General features: G+C 49.1%; 1 protein-coding gene across 1 annotated transcript in view; it reads left to right on the forward strand.

The window, feature by feature from the left end:
• The window catches only part of ADAMTS2 (ADAM metallopeptidase with thrombospondin type 1 motif 2), a 245,248-nt gene that overhangs the window by 68,221 nt on the left and 160,600 nt on the right, over positions 1–16,427 (forward strand). The window contains 1 exon segment of the mRNA NM_174631.2: positions 8,820–8,979. Within this exon segment, the coding sequence (NP_777056.1) occupies positions 8,820–8,979 (160 nt within the window).

Below are 16,427 nucleotides of genomic sequence, written 5' to 3' on the forward strand. Positions count from 1 at the left end.
CCAGTCTGGCTGTCATTCTTCCTGCCCTTCCTGTTTGCCCTAGACCCCTTCCCCAGAAGTGCAGGATGCCTCAAACGTGTGTCCTCAGGGGTCTGCAACCCCTGCGCCCCATCCTGTGGCCCTCAGAGAATGGCCACCCACCTCACCCCTCTGCCCACCTGGGCCCTGTGTTAGCTTCCTGCAGCTGCTGGAAATTACTGAAGACAAGAGAAACGTCTTCTCTTGTGTCTGGAGGCCAAAGTAGTTATTAGCAGGGCTGTATTCCCTCTGGAGGCTCAAGGGGAGAACCCTAGAGGGAACCTCTGGCCACTGCTGACTAAGCTGATGGGAAACAGGAAGTGCCAGCCTTTCTGATGCTCTGAGAGAATCTTGAAATCTGTCCATTTATGTGGAACCCTCTGATTCCTAAGTCGGAGCAACTAATTCAAGCTTTTAAAACTCCTGAGTGAAGTCACTAAGTAGATGTGTTAGGTGACCCCAACCTCCATCCCTCAGCAAAGATGAACAATTAAACAGCTATCCATGAACAGAAGCAGCCCTAGGAGAGCTCTGGTGTCCACTTAAAAACCTCAGTAACACAGTGGAACCCCAAAAAAACCCCTGAGAATAACAGCTCACGAAGAGAAGGAAGATGGTTTCATTCTGCATGTGTCATCCTGTCATCCCCAGCAAGAATGTTTCCCTCACTGGGAAGAGGAGTGGTCTGAGCCATTGGCTTTCCTAGCTTCTTTGGGTAATGCACAAAGAACCAACTTTGGTTTCACCCAGAGACCAGCAAAACTGAGATGAATAGAAACCACTGGGAAGAAGAACGGGGGCTCCCATGAGCTGCGTAGTGGGAGTGACCGTGTTTCTCAGTGGCCTGCTCTGCAGCGCCCAATAGCTTTCACTGCTGAAGAAACCAATGGACAGCACGGCTGCTGCAGACCTCCTGCAGATTTTACTGCTGAGGCTTTGCTCTATGGGTAATTGCATTCACAGACACAAGGCACCCGAGCCCTCCTGATGACACCCTTCCCTTCCCCACCCTCAACACAGGATGGGCAGCTGGCCCAGGCCTTTACAGCTACAGAACTGCAGGACATAAGGACATGGAACAACAGACTGGCTCAAAGCGGGGAAAGAATTATGCCAAGGCTTTATTTTTGTCATCCTGCTTATTTAACTTTTATGCAGAGTACCTCATGTGAAATGTAGGGCTGGATGAATCACAAGCTGGAATCAAGATTGCCAGGAGAAATATCAACAATCTCAGATATGCAGATGATACCACTCTAATGGCAGAAAGCAAAGAGGAACTAAAGAGCCTCTCAATGAGAGTGAGAGAGTGAAAAACCTGGCTTAAAACTCAACATTCAGAAAACTAAGATCATAGCATTCAGTCCCATCTCTTCATAGCAAACAGATGGAGAAAAAGTGGTAACAGTGACAGACTTCATTTTCTTGGACTGCAAATCACTGCAGATGGTGAATGCAGCCATGAAATTAAAAGACACTTACTACTTGGAAGAAAAGCTATGACAAAGCTAAATAGTGTATTCAAAAGCAGAGACATCACTTTGCCGACAAAGGTGCATGTAGTCAAAGCTATGGTTTTTCCAGTAGTCATGTACAGATGTTAGAGTTGCACCACAAAGAAGGCTGAGCTCCAAAATAATTGATAATGTTCGAACCGTGGTGCTGGGGAAGACTCTTGAAAGTCCCTTTGAAAGTCCCTTTCAAAGACTGCAAGGAGATCAAACCAGTCAATCCTAAAGGAAATCCACCCTGAATATTCATTGGAAGGACTGATGCTGAAGCTGAAGCTCCAATATTTTGGCCACCTGATGCAAAGAGCTGACTCATTGGAGAAGACCCTGATGCTGGGAAAGATTGAGGGCAAGAGGAGAAGGGGGCGACGGAGGAAGAGATGGTTGGATGGTATCATGGACATGAGTTTGAGTAAACTCTGGGAGATAGTGAAGGACAAGGAAGCCCGGCATGCTGCAGTCCATGGGGTTGCAAAGAGTAAGAAATGACTTAGCGACTGAATGACAAGTGTGGAATACCTGCCTAGACCACGTTTAGCCCCCACCAGTATGCATATACTCAGGATTAGCCTCCAGCTGTGCACATGTTTGCCATCAACTTGGTTTCCATCCTCAGCCTCCACTGCCCGCGTGTGCCGCCATGGCGAGACCCTGCAGCCACAGGAGTGCATATCAACAGCCAGGGCTCTCGTGTGCCTGCAGTTGGCACTTCCTGCTGGGCCCGACCCTTGTCATGAACGACAAGTGGACACTGCCACTACACAGGCCCTGAAGCTGGCCCCTGAAGCTAAGTGTGTGCATACTGCTTGTTCCGGCTGCCTCCACTGCCAGCTCTGGTAACTGGCTGCTGAACCCACACCGAGGACCCCAAGAGTCCTTGCAACCATTATGGACGCACGGCAGTAGTTGTCACCAGGGACCACACAACATGAACATATTCATACACTGAAGAGAAGAGACTCAGAGTATGCCACTACAGAAAATCATCAATTCACAAAAGAAGACAGGAAGAGAGGAAGAAATGAATTATAATAAAGTCAGAAATTAATTAACAAGATGGCTTTAATAAGTCCTTCAGTTCAGTTCAGTTCAGTCGCTCAGTCGTGTCCCACTCTTTGCAACCCCATGAATCACAGCACGCCAGGCCTCCCTGTCCATCACCAACTCCCGGAGTTCACTCAAACTCTTGTCCATCAAGTCGGTGATGCCATCCAGCCATCTCATCCTCTGTTGTCCCCTTCTCCTCCTGCCCCCAATCCCTCCCAGCGTCAGGGTCTTTTCCAATGAGTCAACTCTTCACATGAGGTGGCCAAAGTATTGGGGTTTCAGCTTCAGCGTCCTTCCAATGAACACCCAGGACTGATCTCCTTTAGGATGGACTGGTTGGCTCTCCTTGCAGTCCAAGGGACTCTCAAGAGTCTTCTCCAACACCACAGTTCAAAAGCATCAATTCTTTGGCGCTCAGCTTTCTTCACAGTCCAACTCTCACATCCATACATGACCACTGGAAAAACCATAGCTTTGACTAGATAAGTCCTTACTTATCAACAATTACTTTAATGTAAGTGGGTTAAATTCTCAAATCATAAGACAGAATGACTGAATAGATTAAAAAACCAGCAAACAAAAGCAAGACACAGCTATGTGCTCCCAAGAGACTCACTTTAGCTTTAAGGATACACATAAACTCAAAGTGAAGGAATGGAAAAAAATAGTCTATGCAAAGGGAAACCAAAGAGGAAAGGGGTAAGCCATACTTATTAGACAAAACAGACTAAGTCAAAAACTGTAACAAGAAACAAACCAATATAATACTGTAAAGTAATTAACCTCCAATTAAAATAAATAACTTTATATTAAAAAAAGAAACAAAGAAAGTCTTTATATAATGGTCAAGTGGCAATTCAGCGTAAGAATATAATAATTGTAAATGTATATGCACCCAACATCAGAGCACCTAAAATTTTTAATCAAATAGTAATAGATCTGAAAGAAGAAATAGACAACAATACAATAATAGTGGGAGACTTTAGATCATCCATCCAGAAAATCGATAAGAAAACATTGGATTTAAGCTATACTGTAAATGGACCCAGCACACATAGGACTTTCCACCCAATATTAGCAGGATACACATTTTTCTCAAGCCTGCATGCAACAATTTCCAAAAGAGGTCATATATTATGTCAAAAAACAAGTCTTAGCCAATGTAAGAGACTGAAAACATACCAAGTAACTTTTCTGGCTACAGTTGTATGAAACTAGAAATCAATAACAGGATGAAAACTGAAAAATTCACAATGCATGGAAATTAACACACTGCTGAACAACCGAAGGGTCCATGGAAAAATCAAAGGGAAATAAAGAAAATATCTTGAAACAAACAAAAATGGAAACACAGCATACCAAACTTATGTGGCATAGCAAAAACAGTTCTGAAATTTTATGTATGTTCTGAAATTTTATAATATAAGCAGTTCTGAAATTATATATAAGTTTTATATATATTTATAAATACATATATGAAAGTTTATAGCAATAAAAGCATACGGTAAAAAAGAAAGATCTCAAATAAACTACCTAACTTTATACCTGAAGGAACTAGGAAAAGATGAAAAAACTAAGCCCAGAGTTAGTGGAAGGAAAGAGATAACAAGGATCAAAGCAGAAATAAGTGAAACAGAGAATAGAAAAACAATGCAAAAGGTAAACAAAACTAAGAGTTGGCTTAAAAAAAAAATTGACAAACCTCTAGGTAGACTTACCAAGAAAAAGAGAAGATTCATAATACATGAAAGAGGAGACACTGCAACTGGATGTTACAGAAATATGAAAGACCATAAGAGACTACTATGAATAAGTATTGGAGAAGGCAATGGCAACCCACTCCAATGTTCTTGCCTGGAGAATCCCAGGGATGGGGGAGCCTGGTGGGCTGCCGTCTATGGGGTCGCACAGAGTCGGACACGACTGAAGCGACTTAGCAGCAGCAGCAGCAGCATGAATAAGTATATACCAACAAATTGACCAACCTAGAAGAAATGAAGAAATTACTAGAATTATACAACCTACCAATACTGAATCATGAAGAAATAGAAATCTCAATAGACCAATAATGAGTAAGGAGATTGAGTCAGTAATCAAAAATCTCCAAAGAAAAGCCCAGGACTACATGACATCATAGGTAAATTCTACCAAACATTTATTGAAGAAGTAATGTCAATCCTTCTCAAACTCTTCCAAAAATTTCAAGAGGAGGGAGCACTCCTAAATTCATTTTTGTGAGGCCAACATTATCCTGATACCAAAGCCAGATGAGGACCCTATAAGAAAAGAAAACTACAGGCCAATACCCCCGATGAATATAGATGCAAAAATTCTTGACAGAATATTAGCAAACCAAATTCAACAGCACATTTAAAGGATTATACACCATGATCAAAGTGAGATTCATCCCTAGGATGAAAGGTTGATTCAACATATGAAAATCAATAGATATAATATACCACCATTAATAGAATGAAAAATAAAATTTATATTAATATGATCATTTCAATATGCACAGAATAGGCATTTGACAAAATTCAACCTTTTTCATGATAAAAACTCTAAACAAATTAAGTGTAGAAGGAACATACCTCAACATAATAAAGACCATATGTGACAAGCCCATTGCTAATATCATGCACAATGGTAAAAGGTTAAAAGCTTTCTCTCTGAGATCATGAATAAGACAAGTGTGCCTATTCTCACAACTCCTGTTGAAAATAATACTGGAAGTTCTAGCCAGAGCAAGAAAAAGAAATAAAAGGCATCCAGATAGGAAAGATGTAGTAAAATTGTATCTGTTTCCTTATGACATGATCTTGTATATAGAAAATTATAAAGAATCCATCAAAAACACTGTTAGAATAATTAATAAGTTCAGTAAAGTTTTAGGGTACAAAGTCAACCTACAAAAATCACCAATAGTGAACTGACAAAGAAATAAAATATTTCCATTTCAATAGTATCTGATACTGTAAAATACTTAGGGATAAATTTACCCAAAGAAGTGAAAGATCTATGGACTGAATACTGCTGCTGCTACTGCTGCTAAGTCGCTTCAGTCGTGTCCAACTCTGTGTGACCCCATAGATGGCAGCTCACCAGGTTCCCCCATCCCTGGGATTCTCCAGGCAAGAACACTGGAGTGGGTTGCCATTTCCTTCTCCAGTGCGTGAAAGTGAAAAGTGAAAGTGAAGTTGCTCAGTCGTGTCCAACTCTTAGTGACCCCATGGACTGGCAGCCCACCAGGCTCCTCTGTCCATGGGATTTTCCAGGCAAGAGTGCTGGAGTGGGATGCCATTGCCTTCTCCAGGACTGAATACTATAAGATACTAATTAAAGATATTGAAGAAAACACAAATAAATGGAAAGGTATACTGTGTTCATGGGTCAGAAGAGTTAATATTTATAAAATGTCCATAGTGTCCAAAACTATTTATAGATTCAATGCAGCCCTTATCAAAATTCCAAATTCCAATATTAAAAAATCCTAAAGTTTTTATGGAACCACAAAAATACGTCAAATACCTTGAGACAGAACAAAGCTGGAGGCCTCACACGTCCTGATTTCAAAACATATTATAAAGCTCTAGTAATAAAAACAGTATGGAACTGACATAAAACCAGACACATAGACCAATGGATCAGAATCAAGAAACCTGAAATAATCCTATGCATATACAGTCAATTTATATTTGGCAAGGGAGCCAAGAATTTTCAGTGTGAAAAGATAGTGTCTCAGTGTTGGGAAAACTGAATGCAAAAAAGTGAAATCGGCTTAGTCACCATGGAAAACAATATGGAGGTTCCTCAAAAAATTAAAATATAACTACCACGTGACCAGCCATCCCACTCTGGGAATGTACCCAAAGAAAAGAAAAACAGGATATTGAAGAGGTATCTGTACTCCCGTGTTCATTACAGCTTTATTCACCATGGACATGGGAACAATCCAAGTGTCCATCTGTGGATGACAAATTGATAAAGAAGTGTGGTATTTATGTACAATGTATTCTACAGAAGCTGTTGAAATGGAAATATTTTTATTCAGCTTTTGTAAAGAAGGCAATCCTGCCACTTGCACAGAATGGCTGAAACTGGAGGATATTATGCTAAGTGAAATAATCTAGACACAGAAAGACAGATACTGTAACATCTCACTTATGTGTAAAATCAAGAACAGCCAAACTCATAACCACAGGTTGTCGGGGCTGGAGGGAGGAGGAAATGGGAGGTGATTGTCAAAGAGTACAAAATTTCAGTATGCAAGATAAGTAGGTACTGGAAATCTTTTATACAGCACAGTGCCTATAACTAACAGTACTCTATCAAAAATAGTCTATAATATACTTAAAATTTGCTAAGATGGTTGATTTTACATATAGTGTTCTTATTGCAAAAAAAAATGATAATAAAAAGTGTAGGGGGATACTGTGAGAGGTGATGGATATGTTTATGACCTTCATGGCAGATGGTTTTACGAGTATATGAAAGTCAAAAGGAAAGTGTTAGTTGCTCAGTCATATGCGACTCTTTGCGACCCCATGGAACTGTAGCCTGCCGGGAATTCCTCTGTCCTTGGAATTCTCCAGGCAAGAATACTGGAGTGGGTTGGCGTTTCCTTTTCCAGGGGATCTTCCCAACCCAGGGACCAAATATGGGTCTTCTGCATTGCAGATTCTTTACCATCTGAGCCAGCAGGAAAGCCCTCGTGAGTGTATACTCATTCCCAAACTTACTGAGTTGTATATATTAACTATGTATCATGTTTTTACATGTCAGTTCAGTTCAGTTCAGTCCAGTCACTCAGTCATGTCTGACTCTTTGTGACCCCATGAATCGCAGCACGTGGTTTAAAAAATTCCAAACCATGAGTAGTTTGTAAGTATATGATCTAAAGAAAATACATCTGCAGCTTGACACAGTGGAGACTCCTACTGTGACAGCTGGTTTATGGAATCAAAAGTATGGGAGCTGAATGGGGCAGTGAGGGTGGGATGGCCTCAAGGGGAGGGCAGGGCCATGTGCCTGCAGTTGGGGGATGGCATTTGAGGGGTCTGAGCCGAGCCTTGGAGAATTAGAGTTTATCAGATGGCCAAGGGTGGGGGAAGCAGCAGGTCCTCCCAAGCTGAGGGCTCCGTGGATTCAGGAGCTTGAAGGCCAGGTGGTGTGCTCTGTATTGGAAGGACGGGACCATTTTAGGGACTGGTGTGAGGTGTGTGCAGAGAAGGCAATGGCACCCCACTCCAGTACTTTTGCCTGGAAAATCCCATGGACAGAGGAGCCTGGTAGGCTGCAGTCCATGGGGTCGCTAGAGTCGAACACGACTGAGCGACTTCACTTTCACTTTTCACTTTCATGCATTGGAGAAGGAAATGGCAACCCACTCCAGTGTTCTTGCCTGGAGAATCCCAGGGATGGGGAAGCCTGGTGGGCTGCCGTCTATGGGGTCGCACAGAGTCGGATACGACTGAAGCAACTTAGCAGCAGCAGCAGTGAGGTGTGTGAGCTGGGGGCAAAGAGGACAGTGGCAGGCTGAGAGCCTTGGATGCCAGAGTGTAGAATGGCTTGAATCCTGACGGGGACGGGGGTCCTTTGAGGGCTTGACAGCATGGAAGAGCCATAATTAGTTTTGGTGGAGGCAGCGGTTCAGTTGCTGCCGAGTCTGGGCTGCTGGCTGTCATGGATAAAAGGATATACAGTAGGGACTGTGGCCTGCGGCTGAAGTGCATGCTCCATCCATGGTGTCCACGCTGGGCACCACGCACTGTTGTCAGAGCCTGCATTTTCCAAGGGAAGATGGAATTCCATATTTCAAACATGAAATCTTATCATTTTGAGGGTTGGTTTCAGAACTTTGAAAATACTGTTTGTGTCCAACTGAACATACCTGTGGCAGATTCAGTCCCTGGCTCAGAGTTTTGGCCTTTGTCTTGGACTTTGAGCTCCTGGTGGGGAGGGTGGGGATGATCCAGGCAAGAATTCCTTCCTCAGACAGGGTTCACCACCCACAAATAGCTCTGGCCTTCATGGCTGTAAGTGGAGGCTCTGGCATGATGGGGCCTCTGTAGCCACCTGTTCATGCCCTTCCTGGCCTGGGGTTCAGGCCTCACACCTAGCTGGGGTTCACTGGGCCCTGTGCAGCCAGGTTAGAAGTTCTGCTCTCTGGGGCCCTCCTCACTGCTTTCCCTCCTTGGTCTGCTGTGACCTGGGAATTTGAACAATCTCATCTTTGCCCTGTAGGCTGGCCTGATCCGTATGGAAGAGGAGGAATTCTTTATTGAGCCCCTGGAGAAAGGTCTGGCGGCGAAGGAGGCCGAACAGGGCCGTGTACACGTGGTGTATCATCGACCGACCACCTCCAGACCCCCTCCTCTGGGGGGGCCACAGGCCCTGGACACAGGTAAGGCTGCTGCGGGTGGGAGGTTGCACGGTAGACCTTGAATGTTCCCCTGGGGGGATCCAGGCATCATTTCTGTAGGTCTGGTTCCAGGCCTGGACTGAGACCACCCTTGCTGACCACATAGCACAGTGGGGGTGCTAAAATGCTGAGTTGGGGACCTCTGCTTTGGGTGTATGTGGGCCATAAACCTGTAGGCCTGAGGCCTCCACGTGAGCGTGTATGTGCTAAGTCGCTTCAGTTGTGTTCGACTCTTTGTGACCCTATGGACTGTAGCTCACGAGGCTCCTCTGTCCATGGGATTCTCTAGGCAAGAGTACTGGAGTGGGTTGCCATGCCTTCCTCCCAGAGGATCTTCCCGACTCGGGGATTGAACCCGCATCTCTTATGTCTTTTGCATTGGCAGGTGGGATGTTTACCACTAGCTCTGCCTGGGAAGTCCTGAGCAGGCAGGAAAAGCTGCCTGAGGATCTTGCCTAGTGTCAGGAAACAGGCAAGACCCAGACCAAGCCTGAGTCCTGTACCCATGTCTGGGAGCCTGTGCCTTGGCTCACAAACAAAGGCCCTGAGTGTTTCCTTGGCCCCGATTGAATCCTGCTCCCTCTGGGAGGCAGCCGGGGGCCAGCGGGGGAGGGGAGTGCTTCACAGAGAGCCCAAAGGTACAGCCTCGGCAACCTGTGCGTACACTTGTGTGGTTTTAACTTTTTCAACTTAGAGCCAACCGCGCTCTTGGGCCCAGGAGTGAGGAGGGAGCTGCTGGGGAGGTGGTACAGCCCTCAGAGCCCTCCCGGAGGCCAGACCTGCGACCTTTGGCCCAGAGCTCCCCAGTGTCCTCAGGGTCTCGGCTCCCTGGTTGCAGCGAGTCCAGACTGGGTTCTGGCCATGGTCCTGGCAGGCCTCGCCATGCCCAGGCTCTGTGCCTGGCTTAGGCAGGCTGGGCTCAGCCCTGAGTTTCCAGTTGTAGATCCCTGGCTGCACTCGGTCATGGCCACGCCGGTGGCAGCAGGCTGGAGGCCCGGGTCTTGAGTTAAACTCATCTGCATGTTGACAGGAAACCCTGGAGGCCCCACTGGGCCCACCCAGCTGTGCTGTGATTAGCCAAGACACTCCCATTGCCCCCAGGCAGCCCCGCCTCATTTAATTTAGGTCTCTCTGAGTTCCCAGCTGACAGATAAATTGGGTGCAGCCTGGCAGGGCACCATTCTAATTTCAAGAAATGGTATCAGATACTTTTGCAAAGGAATTGTTCCATCAGGATGCCCAGTGCTCTGTAGAGTCGATCAATACTTGCTGCCCCTTCTTCCCAGATGATGAATTGCAAGCCGTCTGCCAACAGTGGAGGGGGTCCCCCAGGTACTGCCTTCCTGGCCTTCCCAGCTTCAGCCCCTCCTATCTTTCCTACCCTTGGGCTTCTCTGCATGGGGAGGAATGGAGAGTAACCCCATGGGGTGAGGGCAGGAGTGGAAATGGGGCAGGCGCTGTGCCTCAGATCAGGGATCAGGACCCTGGTGTTGCTCCTTGCTGGCTGGCTGCCCTTGGGCAGGTTTGGGTCTCTGGCCTCTGCTTTCTCATCTGTCCAGAGCGATTAGAAGTGCCTGTGCTTCAGAGAGCTGAGGGCTGGCCACTTTGGTTTCGGTGCTTCTGGGCTGGCCTTTACTGGAAGATTCAGGGGGTTTCCTGGGTTGGCACTTAGGCTGGGTGAGGTGGAGCCTGCACAGTGAGGCTGCCAGGTGCCTGGGTCAGGCTGCCGATCCCTAAATCCATGGGCCACTGTCTCGTGAACATGCTGCCCTCCTTCCTGGCAGGGCCTTCTTTCCCAGGCTTCTGCTGGCCTTCTGACTTCTTCTCTGGAATCCTTTCCCTAACCTCATCCGCCTATCTCTGGTGAGCACTTAAACTCAGAACACAGAAAAGGGATTCCAAACTCAGTACAAGCCCAAAACCCATTGACCTTAGGAGATTCCAGGGAAGGCCAGCTGCTCCGGTCTGGCGCTGGTGCGCTGAAACGGGCCGGGGGTGCGGGGCTGTCTGGACTGAGCTCTGGACCTCAGCCCAGGGCTGTGGGTGTGTGGGCTGAAGGCCGTGGGTTGAAGGTAGCCAGAGGCTAGAGTCTGGCACCAAGCACCCTTTCCTTGGTGTCCCTGCCCAGGGTCCACGTGACCCCGTGTAGACAATGTCCACAGAGAGCACATTTCTTCTCCCTGAATGTGCCTGGTTGTTCCCCTGTGCCCAGGGTTGAGGCCCACTCACTGGCTGGAGGTGGCCCAGACACACTTTTTTGCTGTGGCTGGTCTGAGGGCCTGCGGTGACTCCAGAGAGCCCCACTCTCCATCAGCCCCAGTCTTGTCAGGGCCCACAGTGGCAGCTGGTAGATACGTAAAAGCAATGTCCTTGTCTGAGCATGTTTGGTCCGTGCTCTTTCCTGCAAGAGGACGTGACCTACTGGGCACAGAACACCAGGGCCTCTGTGAAGAGTCTTTCAGTGTGTGTGTGTGTGTGTGTGTAAGCTAGGGGATCTTTTCTTCTCATGAATTCTGATGTGCAGCTCCAATCAAAGAAGGCAGGAGGTACTAACTGGCAGCTTCCTCCTGCCCCCACGAGGCGACTTCTGTAAGCATGTTTGAAATACCCTGGCCATTTATCAAGGACAATGGATACAATGGGTCCTCTGAGAAAGGGGAAGCGGAGACACCTGTCCTGAGCCTCCTGGTCTGGGAGATTAGCATCTGCCAGTGTAAGAGTTGGAGTGGGGGTGCCTGGAAAGTGGTGTGGTTATGGGTGAGGGTGCCTGTGGGGGTTGGTGTGGCTGGGGTAAGGGGTTTGTTGGGGGGTCTTATATACAGCTCTTCCAGGGCATTGAGACACAGTGTCATTGCCCTGGCTTCCCTGAGCAGCCAGTGGACTTCCTGGGGTGGTCTCAGGGGCTCTCAGAGCCTCGGAGCATCCTTGTCACCAAGTCCGTGTCATCTGAGGTTAGCTACTGGCTTGCTGGCTGCCCAGGGAAATGGATGGAAAATGAAGGTTTGGGGGTGTCTTCCAGGACTCAGGCCAGGGTTGGATGTTGCCCCGGGCAGCTTAGCCCACACTTTCAGACCCTGGAGGAGGGCACGAGGGTGGGCAAGAGACTGAAGGAGACCAGGGCGACTTTCCCCCTCACTGGCCTCGCAGGTGTTGCAGAAGTGTCTCTGCTGGGCTCTGCTGGGCCTGGGAGCCTGTCCGGGCCAGAAAGGCAGTGCTCCAAGGCCAGGGTGCCGTCGTGGCCTTTTGGGGAGAGGGGGTTCGGGCATCTCTAGGACTCCTCTGGGTTAGACCTTTCTCCAGAACCCCAAGTCCCTTTCTCAGTCAGGGCCAGACTTGTGCCCAGGGCAGTATGTTGGGAGGTGTGCTGTGTAATGCTGGCTTCTCTGGTGTTTGCACACGTGTGCACGCGTGTGTGTTTGCATTTACACACAAGCATGGACAGAGCCTCCCTCCCAAGTTCTAGGCCCTGCCTGAGCACTGCGCTAGCTGCCATCTGTATACTCTAGGTTGCTGAGGAGTAGCCAGGGCCAGTGGGTATGGGGAATGGGGAGCCCCAGCCCAGCCTGGAAGCCCTGCTCAGAGCTCATCTGCCTGATCCTGGCATATCATGCCCCAAATCTCAGGCTGCTGGTTACCATCACCTGGGTGGCTTAAAACAGCAGTTAATTCTCTCATTCTTTTCCCTTTTACGGGAGGGCAGAATTCAGTGTCACTGAGCTGAAGTCAGTATGTTGGCAGGACTGTGTTCCTTCCCGAGGCTCTAGCGGCAGTCTGTTCCTTGCCTCTCCCAGCTTCTGGGGGCTGCCTGCATTCCTTGGCTTGTGGCTGCATCACTCCAGCCTCTATTCTCATGGTCACAGTGCCTCCTCTGCTTCTGAGTGATGTCGCCTTCTTCTTTTAAGGGTGCATGTGATTGCATTTGGGATTCACCTTGATAATCCAGGATGATCTCCACCTGTCGAGATCCATACTTCTATCATATCTGTGGAGCCCTTTTTTGGTTATATAATACTCCCAGGTTCTGGTGAGTAGGACCTGGTATCTTTGGGGACCACCATTCAATCTATTTGTTGTTGTTTAGTTGCTAAGTGGTGTCTGACTCTTGCAACTCAGGCTTCCCTATCCTTCACTCTCTCCTGGAGTTTGCTCAAATTCATGTCCATTGAGTCAGTGATGCCATGCAACCCTCTCATCTTCTATTGCACCCTTCTCCTCTTGCCCTCAATCTTTCCCAGTATCAGTGTCTCTTCCAGTGATTCAGCTCTTCACATCAAGTGTCAAAGTACTGGAGCTTCAGCTTCAGCATCAGTCCTGTAGGACGTGAGTGAGCCTCCCTTACAAGGCTGACTGTGCAGCGACCGGGGCTGCACATCTATGGAGGAGTAACCCTGCAGGCAGACTTCACTCCTTCTCAGGGGATGATGTTCAGGCACAGCCCAGCAGGACCCACGCCCCTTTTCTGCATCTGCTGGACCCTAGTGCAGTCTCAGCCAGGCCGTGGTCTGACTCTAAGACCAAGCGTACTGAGATAATAGCCTTACTGGTTGCACCAAGAAGGGCTGAACTTGGGACCCTGGGAAAGTCCCCACTGAGTGGGAAAGGTCCTTGGGTCACACACTGAGCAAGTGGTCTCACTCTATCGGGCACATTTGCAACAAGTCCTGCTATCTCAAGACAAGGGCTGCAAACTCAGAGACCTGCAGGGCCCGACAGGCAATGCCAGTGAGGAGAGCGGCAGAGGGCAAGAAAACAAATTACACCCACCCTTGGCCCCGTTTTAATTTTCCTTCTTTTGATACAAACATGAAAGTCTCTGCTGAAATGGATACAGCAGTGACACGTGGCATTTGGCCCTGGCCTCACCGTGGGCACAGGACAGACAATAGACATCATCCATAGGGCAGCCTGTCCTCAGCTCCCCTGACCAAGACCTGGTGGGAGTGTGGGCCCGGGGCAGCCATTTTTTTTGCCGTTAAGAGAATCCAGACATCAGAACTTTGATGTGAACTCTCCTGATTTTAAATTGTTGCTTCAGATTTCTGAAAAGCACCATATGGGCCAATAATACAATGGCCCCTATTGACCACCTGTGTTTTCAGAGACGTGGAGGTGGAAATGTCCTGTGTCCTCCTCCATGGGCTTCCTGCAGTCCCTGGGCATGGCCTTGGGACAAGGGGAGGCTGTGCACTCCTGCTGAGCTGCTAGTGGGCTGCAGAGTCTCCCACCCTGCCTTATACCTGGCCCTGGGCTGAAGGCAGAGAAGGCAGACAGCTCAGTGTCTGTGACCTTGGCTGCCTCCCTCTCAGAAACAGCTCGTGCCAAGCCTCTGCCCGCTGCTGTCAGACTGCACCATCCTCCCTGGCGGGCAGAGGAGGCAGGGTGCCCTCGGGAATGCTGTGCCCTGTTGCTGCCAAGGAAAGCCTGTGAGGAGAGCGAGGACAGGGTGCCAGCCCTGCATGGCTTCTCCACGTGGCTGAGCGTGGCCCGCCTGCACAGTCTCCAGCAGCCCTTCCTCCCCTCCTGACCTGCTGCATATCTCTGCCCCACTTCCCTGAGCCAGAGAGTTTTCCAGACGGCTAAGGCACCAAGAGTCCCTTGGACTGCAAGGAGATCCAACCAGTCTATTCTAAAGGAGATCAGCCCTGGGATTTCTTTGGAAGGACTGATGCTAAAGCTGAAACTCCAGTACTTTGGCCACCTCATGTGAAGAGTTGACTCACTGGAAAAGACTCTGATGCTGGGAGGGATTGGGGGCAGGAAGAAAAGGGGACAACAGAGGATGAGATGGCTGGATGGCATCACTGACTCGATAGACGTGAGTCTGAGTGAACTCCGGGAGTTGGTGATGGACAGGGAGGCCTGGCGTGCTGCGATTCATGGGGTCGCAAAGAGTCAGACACGACTGAGCGACTGATCTGATCTGAAGGCACCAAGAGCACAGCTCATGATGGGTGCTCAGGGCCAGGAAGCAGAGGGCTGGAGCTAATGCTGGGAGCTCACAGGGGCTGCCCCAGCAGGGAAGGGGACTGACAGTCCTGTGTTGTAACCAGCTGCTCTGGTCCAGGCTGGAGGCAGGGAGCCTAGAGCAGTGCTGCAGGGAAAGTGCGTAGCCGTCAGGACAGGACACTAGTGGGAAGTGGGCAAGGCTCCACTCGGTGCCAGCTAGGTGGTCAGGCTTACCTTGGTGATGCAGTGGGTGTGAGTCATAAGGGAGAGGGCTCAGTCAGGAATGAGACCTGGTGGAGGGGGGAGGGGGGAGTAATGCGGTAATGGAGTAGGGGATGTGGAGGGGGCACTAACTTGCTGGAAGCCCATTTGCGGAAGCTTTCTGCTCTGTAGTGCTTTATCTCCTATGGCCACTGTAACAAGTTACCGCAAAGTCAGTGGCTTATGCTCTTCTGGAAGTCAGGAGTCCAAAATGAATCTCAAGGAGCTAACGTTAAGGAGTCAGCAGGGCTGGTTTCCTCTGGGGCCTCGAGAGAGGAATCCATCCCTTGCCTCTCCCAGCTTCTGGGGGCTGCCAGCATTCCTTGGCTTGTGGCTGCATCACTCCAGCCTCTGCTCTGCGGTCACGGTGACTTCTCTCTTGTCTGTAGTAAGTTTCTCCCTCTTATAAAGACACTTGTGATTACATTGGGCTCACTGGGCTACTCCAGGAGAATTTTCTCATTTTAAGGTCTTTAGCTAAATCATGTCTGCTAAGTCTCTTTAGCCATATGAGGCTATCCTCACAGGTTCTGGGGGTTAGGATGGGACATCCTGGGGCCCATGATTCAGCCCACATGATATCAAAATGTTGAAGGCTGAGGTCCTAGCAGAAATGGGAGAGAGGTCAAGAGAGGCAGGTTTTGCACCCTGAGCCCCAGACCTGGCCAGAGTCCAGGTGCTAGGGCCCCTCTCTGGGCCACTGGTGGGAGCCTGGGGCCTGGCCCGGCACTTTCAGGCTGGTGACTCAAGGGCGCTGCTCCTGGACTTGGCCCATGCCCTGCACAGATGGCTCTTGCCAGCTCACTGCATTGCAGCTGAAAGTCTGGGCACTTTAGTGCTTTATGCCCAGGGCCCTCTCGGTTCTTCCTCTTCATTCTACCCTGGGCTGTGCCTATGGCCTGGGGGCCAGAGGGAACCCCAAGAGAAGTCCTGATTGTGAAACCCGAAGCAGTTGGCCTGACTCCGGGAGGCGTGTTTCAGGGCTGAGTGTATCCTTGGCAGAGGCCATGGTGCTCCCGCTGCTCTGTGGTCAGCCCCCTGGACGGCCGCTGGAGATGCCAGTGTGCTGACGTGGCCACACGCTGGGGAGGTGGGCGGGGGCTGTGCTGGGTCAGCCGAGGCCTGCTGCGATCTGGGGTCAGACTGAGGAGACTGCTGCAGAGCTGGCGGCTGAGCTGGGGTCTTTCTGACTGGGTTCTGCAGCTGGGGGGCTCTGCCCCGTG

Source organism: Bos taurus, chromosome 7 (assembly GCF_002263795.3).
Source record: "Bos taurus isolate L1 Dominette 01449 registration number 42190680 breed Hereford chromosome 7, ARS-UCD2.0, whole genome shotgun sequence".
NCBI classification, from domain to species: Eukaryota; Metazoa; Chordata; class Mammalia; order Artiodactyla; family Bovidae; genus Bos; species Bos taurus.